Below are 9,244 nucleotides of genomic sequence, written 5' to 3'. Positions count from 1 at the left end.
ACATTGCATTTTCAGTATTGGACCTGAAGCAGCCAGGCAATTAATATGATGTTAAGTTTGTGGAAAATAAAATTAAAAGATAGTACGAATGTCCCCATGAACTTTCTGAAGACCCATCACATATACTAATGATCGGACTGACTTTACGAAATTGCCTTGGAAGTGATACACATTTTCACAATCCACATTCCGTGGCATGAAAAGTCTCAAGTTTAAATTATACCCCGTCTTTTGCTGTGCACGCCAGGAAGCAATTCTGCCAGGAGCAAAAACTTTGCTTAAAATAACTTTGCACAGATCATAAGGTTTATTCTTGTATGCTGTGGACTCGTCTGCGACTCATGAAATTGCTCGGTCTTTTTTCTCATTTTTCTTGCTATTGCCATCATGACATTATATTTTTTCCCTTGCATCTCTTCTCATGTTCCTCTTACTTTCTTCATTTTTATTTCTTCTACTTATCACATTTCTTCTTTATATACTCTTTCTATCTCTCTGTCCTGCAGATTTTGCCACTTTCTGCTTTTACTGTGAAATAGGCAGCAAAAAGAACACACATTTACATTTAAAATCAGCCAAGAGCACCTAAGGGCGTATAATACGATGTAACAACCCTCTATATTGTCAGCGATGTAACAACCCTCTATATTGTCAGCAGTGTCTCATGCTTTATCTCTGTTGTAGTAATAAAGCCTCCTTACACTGCTATTTCTTATTTTATTAGTTTGGGTCTTAGTTTCTGACTTTATAGCAAATGATTGTCTTCATCTTCCTCCAATGCATTTATATAAAATATTTACAAAAATTTGTAGCATGTGTTTATATCATGGCAAAACCAACAAAAGACTGGACAATTATAACTTTATTATTATTTTTTTTTCTGGCTCAATTTCCCTTCTCAGATAATTAACCGCCTTGTCTGCATTTGCAGAGTTGTACTAACATCTCTCTCTTTAATTATGCCTTTGCATCACGGGCTCATCTGATTTCATAAACACAAGCAATCCTGCAATAGATGCCTGGTTTCTTGGATCATGTTATCCCTTGACTTTCTTTTTAATTTTACTGGGGCGCATCCTCAAGAAAGAGTCAAATTCAAAACAAAATTCAAACTCGAAACGTCTGGTTCAAGCCTAGCCTCTATCTTGGAGCCTCTGAAGCCTCCATCCGTAGGATGTGACATTCCACTCCCATCCCAACAAGACGACGTTTGTCACGTTCATTCATCTCTGGGTTCGTGCTCTGATCTGGAGCACGTCTCTTCTGTTCCTCGTGCTAGAATTTCATTGTTTCTCTTTCCAGCTGGAGTCCTGTGTCCTTCTGCTTTGAAAAACATGTTTTTAAAATTATTTCCCTATTACTATTCTTTGCTCATTTTTTTCTGACTTCATTTTCAGAAATTGTTTTTCTTTCTACATATTGGGTCATCTGAATGGATCTACTAAATACTCCTGTACTGTCTCTTATTTCCTGTCTTCCTCAATTTTGTCTTCCAACAGTTCTGCTAAATTTTAGCCACATAGTCTAATTTCAAAAGGCTATTTCTTACTCTGTTAATTTTTTATAGCATTTTGTTGTTTTACGGATGCAGTAAAACCTCATCTTAAGGGCAGTAGAGGTTTTTGTTTAATTTTTTATTGGGTGTTTTTTTTTTTTCATCTTTTCTTTTTATTTTTTCTGGCGGCTGGCTGGTACGTGGATCCAAACCCTTGACCTCCGTGTTATAAAACCACACTCCAACCAACTGAACTAACCTGCCAGCCTCGTCTTTTATGATCACGATTTCTTGTGTTACATTTGTTTGGCTGGTTTCTCTCTGATGTGGGAAGATTTCCTCAATTGTTGGATAGTCTGTGCTATCTATTAATATTTAATGTAGCAGAATAAAAGAAGCTGGCTGGAAACAGTGTTGGGCCTTCCTTAATGAGGCGACTGGGTGAGAAGCTTGCTTCTGAATTGGAGTTTGCTCCCCCAAAATGAACAGCTGGGCCACATCACCTTTTCCAGAAAATAATCCTCCACAGCCTTTTCTGAAGAGCAAACGGGATAGCAGACACCTGGCTGGTCACGTTCCTGGAATGGGACAGCATACCAGGAGTTGGGGGAGGAGGAAGAGGTTATTCCATTTTCTGTGATGCATGTTTTTACCTATTCCCAGTAGACTTTTGTGGAGGGGGAGGGTTGCTCTTATTTGTTGTTACCTCCATGTTTGGTATTCCCCAAGCCCCAGAGTCACTATCATTTGGTGTTATCAGAGGTGTCTCTTTTCCTTCATGGGTGTGAAGCCAAGAGATTCAACCCCTCTGTGGTCAAATATTCAGCTGATCTCCTTGTTAGACCACAGACCCATTCCCCTCCCCATTAGGTCCCATTCCTCCAAATCCCAAATCTCTTCTGGTTCATTTCTCTTCTGTTGTGGCCTCCTATCATAACATCTCTGCTCAATGCCCATCTTCTAAAATTTCTCAAAGCTGAACGTGGTGTATTGTCTGCTTTTCCTTTAGCAGGAGTTAAATGCCCATGATCAGTTGACCATGTGTAACGGGAAGTCTCCAGTTTTGATTCTGTTACTTCAAAGGCAAGATAGTTATTGCATGTCCCTGCCCCAAAAGAAAAACACAGCAGATAGGTATTCTTGATTGTTAGAACCATTTCTTATACCAGTTTGCACTTAGTAAATACAAGCAACAGAGAAAGCACCAGAGCATACATGCATATAACTGTGTGCACTTGAGATGTCAAAGTGCATTAATTGTCTGCTTCTGGGTAACAAATGATTCTAAGACTTAGTGACTTCAAAATAAACATCTTGTGTCTCACACAGTTTCCATGGATCAGGAACTGGGAAGTGGATTATCCCAGTGGTTTTGACTCAGTCTCTCCCATTATGTGGCCACCAAGACATCAGTAATATGAAGGCTTGATTGGGAAAGGAGGGTTGGCTTGCTAGGTTATGCCCTCACCTGTCTGACAAGCTGGTGTCAGTTTTAGGCAAGAGGCTGCAGCTCTTTTCTACATATACCAATCCACAGGGCTGCTTGAGTGTCCCCACAACATGGCGGCCAGCTTCTCTCAGACTGAGTTTTCCAAGAAAACACAGGCAGAAGACACGACATTTTTTTATGACTTAGCCTCAGAAATCACACACCATCATTTCCACCACACCCTGCATCGATCACACAGAGCAGTCCTGTTTATAGAGAGGAGACTCTGCCTCAGGGTATAAACACCAAGCAAGAATCATCAAGAGCCATCTTGGAGGCTGGCTACCTCATGAGGCTATTTCTGAGGATTTTAACAGAGACCAAAATCATGCAGTTGTACCTGACACTTAAAATAGAAGCTATCTTGTCCCTCAACAAATTGTGGTTATTCATTAGCAAATGCATGAAGAATCACTGGAAATGAAGTTTTAACACAGACATCCGGAAACATTTTAACACCTCTACATTTTAAATGAATTCCCTTGCCAGTTACTAAGATTGGTTTCATATTGTGTCTTTCTTTGCAGGAACTATTCACCTCTAATGGTATTTCTGTGCTTCTGTGTCCAAACGACCATGCCAATTCCCACCAAACCAAACATCGTACTGATTTTGGCAGATGATCTAGGAATCGGTGATGTCGGCTGCTATGGAAATGATACTTTAAGGTAATGAGCTGCTTTTGAAACTTAAATGTTAAGTTTCCTCCAATAGGGGTTTAGCAACTAAATTTTCCATAAATATGTGAACAAGAATATAGCATCCTTACATGATTGAAGGTTTTATGTTTTGTTTTGTTTTGTTCTTAATTCCAATATTCTCAGATCTTCAGAGGAAAGACTATAAGCTAAGCCATAAAAGAAATTCAGTTAAGTTTGCCTGTCATCAGTTCTCTGCTGAAAGGAAGATTCTGGTGAATATCACAGGGTCAAGAACCAACCTTGCAGGTCAAACAGTTCCGTCTAAATGGACAAAAATGTAATTCATTGAATCGTTACCTCATATGAGCCTATATTTTTTAGGGGAAATTTGGTTTTCAATTTATGTGTGTGTTTTGCTCTAAAGATTGTAGTGAGGGTGTACTTGTGTGCATTTGTGTGTGTTTGTGGATTGGTGTAGCAAACTTTATTTTACATCTGAGTAAATCCTGACTGTCTGGCTTGCTTCTTTTACCAGATACAAGTGTGTATTTCAACCTTTGTGAGTTTAGTTAGTGTTCTGCCATGATCCAGAAGTTATACTGGCAAGAAATGTTGAGGCTTTTTGCATTGACTGTATACATACATATATCTTTTTTCTATGAAATGCATCAGTTAAGGAGACAGCCACAAATTATAGTTTATTTAGGAGCCTTCTGAACCTTTTCAAATGAGATGAAGAGCATTCATTTTGCTCATGGAAAACACTAGAATGCATCTAGGGTATTTTAAACTTGGGAGCTTTTTCTGACCTTCAGTAGCCTTTTCATCACTGCATTAGAGGTGCACTTGGGTGCTTTATAATTTAGAATTCTAGTACAGTGGTAAGACTGGGGACAGGGGAGCCAGCTCTTAGCTTCTCTGTGAGGTTTAGCACCTCATGGTTACCAATTGCAGTAAAAGAGAACATTTCTTGTGGTCATTGAAGGTGCTCTGTGTTGGTGAGATCCACCAGAATAGTGGCTTAAACTGTTTTTTGCTGTCTCCTAAAGGAGGCTACTCAAGGGTGCTTTTAAGAGGATGTTTTCTGGGTGATTGTCATGGGTGGGGAAAGTATTGGGGGACATCTGGAGGTAATCAAAGGATACAAAATTGCACTTATGTAGAATGAACAAGTTTAGAATTCTAACAAACAGCGTAATGACTGTAGTTAGTAATATCATATTGTACACTGGAAATTTGCTAACAGACTAGATTTTAGATTTTTTTTACCACCTCAAAAAAAAAAAAAAAAAACCAGAAAGTAGGTGAGATGATGGCTACATTAATTTACTTAACTGTAGTAATCAGTTCACTATATACGTGCATAGCTGAACACACCATACACCTTAAATATATACAACAAGAGCAAAAATAAAATATTCTATGCAGAAAAGAAGATGATGCTTTCTGGGCTTCCGGCTCCAGCGTAGTTAAAAAGACCCTGGGATAGACCCAGATTCAAGCCACAGCTTTTTCTTTGGGTAGAGGGAAGCTTGTCCTGGATTATGTATAAAATCCCGTTTCAGCTCAAAAGTTCCATGGTTCCTAAGAGAGTCCTGTGGTAAAGCCCAGAGGAACTTTGGTTCCTCCACTCTGGGGACAACCATCAATGCTGCACAAGTAACCAGGAGCTCACTGAGAGAGAGCATCCCATTTTACACACCAGTTAGCTCGCTCTTGAAGTTGTGCTGTTTTCTTTTTTAGGTGTATATTCAACTACCATTTGTTGGCTCCCAGCAGGATGATTGCACATGCATTATCTTACTAACCATCAGAACAAACTTGAAGGGTACTTGGCATCAGTAATATTTGGTATTAGGGATATTATCTGTAAGACATCTGTCTCTACTCATACAGGCAGCTGTTACAAATTGCCACAAACTAGGTGGCTTTAGACAACAGACCGGTATTCTTCAGAGTTCTGGAGACCAGAAGTCTGAAACCAAAGTACTGGCAGGGTTGGTTTCTTCTGGAGGCTCTGATGGAGAATCTCTTCCATGCCTTGCTCCCAGCTCTTGGCGTTTGCTGACAATCCTTGGCGTTCCTTGGCTTGTAGAAGCATCACTCCAATCTCTGCCTTTGTCTTCGTGTAGCCTTCTCTTTGTGTCTTGTCTGTGACTTTTTCTTTTAAAAGAGACACCTGTCATTGGACATAGGGACCACTGTAACCCAGATGGTCTCCTCCTTAACTTAATTACTGGAGATGCCTATTTATAGACTCCACATGTATGTATCTTTTGGGGTGGCCACTATCCAAATCTGACCCACCCTATGCTGTCCAAATAAAAATGGAAACTCCCAATTCAAATAAACGTCCCCAAACTTCATGGTCACTACATAATTAGGTGATTAAACCCAGATCTTTCAACCACAAGTCTTTTTCTTCTCTGTTGGAAGTTCTCCTGATCCAGGAATTACACATTACACATAAAAGACAATGGACATTAATCTATTGATAACAAAAGCAGATGTTTTATTGTAAAACTTGCAAATGTCTGTGTGGAGACTTTATCCAAAAAAAGCGATGCACAACTTGTAAGAAAACTAGTTTCTCTTCGCTTACATTGAACAAATGTTACTTTGTAGTCGCTAGCATGTGGACTTTTTTTGAGTAAACTTAGGATAAAACAAGGTTTGTCTTTTTTTATTATTATTATTAAGGTGTAGTTTTTCTGTCTTTCTTTTTTCTTTTTCTTTTTCCTCCAAGACGTTTTATGTTCTTGATACAGCTGGCTGGTTCTCTGAACCTGTGACCTTGTTGTTATAAGGCTGTGCTCTAACCAACTGAGCTAAACGGCCAGCCCTAGATGTAGTTTTTCAAGAAAAACTCAATACGATATCTTTCCTTTCATATTAATGCTTCAGAAATTTTATAAAGCGGATCATTTTAGAAAAATGTGTGAGATTTTTATCAGTTTACCCCGAATCTCAGTGAATGCTTTGCTTTTTTCTCCTTCAAAGACTCTTTTATGTCAATATCCTTGGAGATTTTCTCCTCTTCAATTCAGTGGCTGCTGTCACACAGCCAGAATCCTGATTGTTGAACGCTTCAGGCTAAAGGTTGAGTGGCTCTCAGACATCCCTTTTAATGACTTCATGAAACTTTCCATATTTTGTGAGACTCGCATCTACTATTTGGAGTCAATCTACTTTGTCTTTGCATCAGACTGTTGCAAACCCTATGCTGTGCAAGAGATGTTAGACCCAGGGTGGGCATCTTAGTCCCTTTTTGCTGCTATAGCAAAATACCACAGACAGACTGGGTAATTTGTAAATAGAAATTTATTTCTCATGTCTCTGGAGGCTGGGAAATTTGAGATCAAGACACTAGCAGGTTCTTTGTCTTGAGAGGACACTTCCTAAAATGCTCCATATCTTAATACCACCAAAACTGGGTGAATTTTGGAGGAGACACCATCATTCAAACCGTGACACTGGGTATCAATGAGAGTATCGAGTGGGGAGCAATTTCAAGTGGGAGTTAACTTTCAGAGTGGCTGATTCAGCAGGAACCCACTGGTGTGAAGATGTTTCTGGCTTCTCTGTACTGTCTCATGATCAAGGATGCAGCTGATCAGAGAAAACTGTCACTCTCCGGCCATGTGGGTCACCTCTGCATCCAGTTCTGACTGTTTCTCACATTTTTATTTTGTGGCCTCTTTTTTTTTAGGACTCCCAATATTGACCGGCTTGCAAGGGAAGGTGTCCGTCTCACCCAGCACATTTCTGCAGCATCCCTCTGCACGCCCAGTAGGGCAGCCTTCCTGACCGGACGATATCCCATCCGATCAGGTGACTATAGCTAATAATGATATATTGTATTCTTAAAAAGTATAAAGAGAGTTGACATTTTGTGCTGTTACCACAGAAAGGATAACTATGTGAGCTAACGTGCATGTTAATTAGCTAGACTGAACCATTCCACAATGTATACATACTACAAAGCATCATGTTGTACACTGGGAATAATTGCAATCTGAAGCAGTGGGCAAGCCGATAGCATTGATCTGATCATTACATCTTGTGCATGGGTGCTGATGGTCAGCTCGGTGCCCCATGGATAAGTATAATCAATAAACATCAATTAATTATTTCATTTAAAAAATTTAAAGTTATCTGTCAATTAAAAAAAAAGTCTGGGGAAAGGAGGGGGGATAGGGAGAGGTTGGTTAATGGATACGGAATTATAGCTGGATAGAATAAGTAAGATCTAGTAGACGACAGCGGTGCTAGGCATGAATAGTTCACAATAATTGATTGTTTGTTTTCAATTGGCTAGAAAAGAGGAGCTCAATGCTCTCATCTTAAAGAAATGAAACATTTTTACTGTGATGAGTATGCTAACTACCTCGATTGGATCATCACACCTTGCACACATGTTTTGAAATATACCTCTAAGCAGGCTGGTTAGCTCAGCTGGTTAGAGCAGGGTACTGATAACACCAAGGTTAAGGGTTCAGGTCCCTGTATCTGCCTGCTTCCAAAAGAAAAAGAAAAGAAAATATAACTCTGTACCCCACAAATACGTGCAATCAATATGTGTCAATTTAAAAATAAATAAGGAACTCAAAAAAAGTGACACATTCAACAGGGAAAAAAAAAATCCTGTCCGTATTCCTTACTGGTAGGTGGGGCTATCTATGCCTCTTTGCCCAGGTACTTACAATCAGCCTAAGTTTGCTTAGAAGAAGCAAGTTCAGATAGGAGCGTGTATCGGAGGGTGGTGTGCTCTGTGAGCGGGGGACCCAGGTGGGCAGCAGAATTTGGTTTTCTCTGAGCAGGTATTTGGATTCATGCCAGATGATGAAAGCTTGGCAGAAAGAGTGGTGACTGAGAGTGAGATTTTGCAGAAGGAGAGAAAAAAGGGGCAAGATGCAATGGGTGGATGGGTGTCCCCCAGTAGTGACATGGAGTACCTGAGCCCCTGGTACCTGTGAATGTGACCTTATTTGGAATAATGGTTTTTGCAGTTGTAATTAAGTTACTTTTGAGATTAGATCCTCCTGGATTAGGGTGACCCTAAATCCAATGACTGGTGTCCTTACAAGAGACAGAAGAGGAGACACAGACACAGAGAAGCCATGTGAAGACAGAGACAGAGACTGGAGTGATGGGGCCACAAGCCCAGGGACACCTGGAGCCACCAGGAGCTGGAAGAAGCAGGAAGAATCCTCCCCTGGAGCCTCCAGAGGGGTACAGCCCTGCCACACCTGGATCTCAGACTTCTGCCTCCAGAACTGGAACAGGACAGATTTCTATTATTTTAAGCCACTCACTTTGTGATAACTTGTCTCAGCAACCTTGGGAAACTAATATGCAAGATGAAGAAGGCAAAAAGATTTAGGGGCTAGAACAGTCCTAGACGCTAACTGCTTCTGAGCAAGTGTCCGTCATTCCATTTTACCATGGGGTCTGGAAAGCTCCCACTGGTGCTTGAAGTTTCACAGCTGGTAGCAAGGGGTGGAGTTACAGCCCTGCTTCCCCCCTAGTTAGGATGCTGTCCCACTGTTCCCACAACTCCATATCTTCAAGCTCCCTGTCTCCTTCCTGAAGCTCACCTTGGCTATAGGTTGTCTAATT

At 40.4% G+C, this 9,244-nt stretch overlaps 1 protein-coding gene across 1 annotated transcript in view; it reads left to right on the top strand.

The window, feature by feature from the left end:
• The first annotated feature begins 3,560 nt into the window (after nucleotides 1-3,560).
• Nucleotides 3,561-9,244, top strand: part of LOC134367124 (arylsulfatase D-like) — a 34,612-nt gene continuing 28,928 nt past the window's right edge. The window contains exons 1-2 of the mRNA XM_063083759.1: nucleotides 3,561-3,652; nucleotides 7,335-7,456. Coding sequence (XP_062939829.1) covers nucleotides 3,561-3,652; nucleotides 7,335-7,456 — 214 coding nt within the window. The remainder of the gene's footprint in view (nucleotides 3,653-7,334; nucleotides 7,457-9,244) is intronic.

Source organism: Cynocephalus volans, chromosome X, assembly GCF_027409185.1.
Source record: "Cynocephalus volans isolate mCynVol1 chromosome X, mCynVol1.pri, whole genome shotgun sequence".
In the NCBI taxonomy this organism is placed as follows: domain Eukaryota; kingdom Metazoa; phylum Chordata; class Mammalia; order Dermoptera; family Cynocephalidae; genus Cynocephalus; species Cynocephalus volans.
The sequence above is the reverse complement of the archived record's forward strand: the minus strand, read 5'-3'. Positions and strand labels throughout refer to the sequence as shown.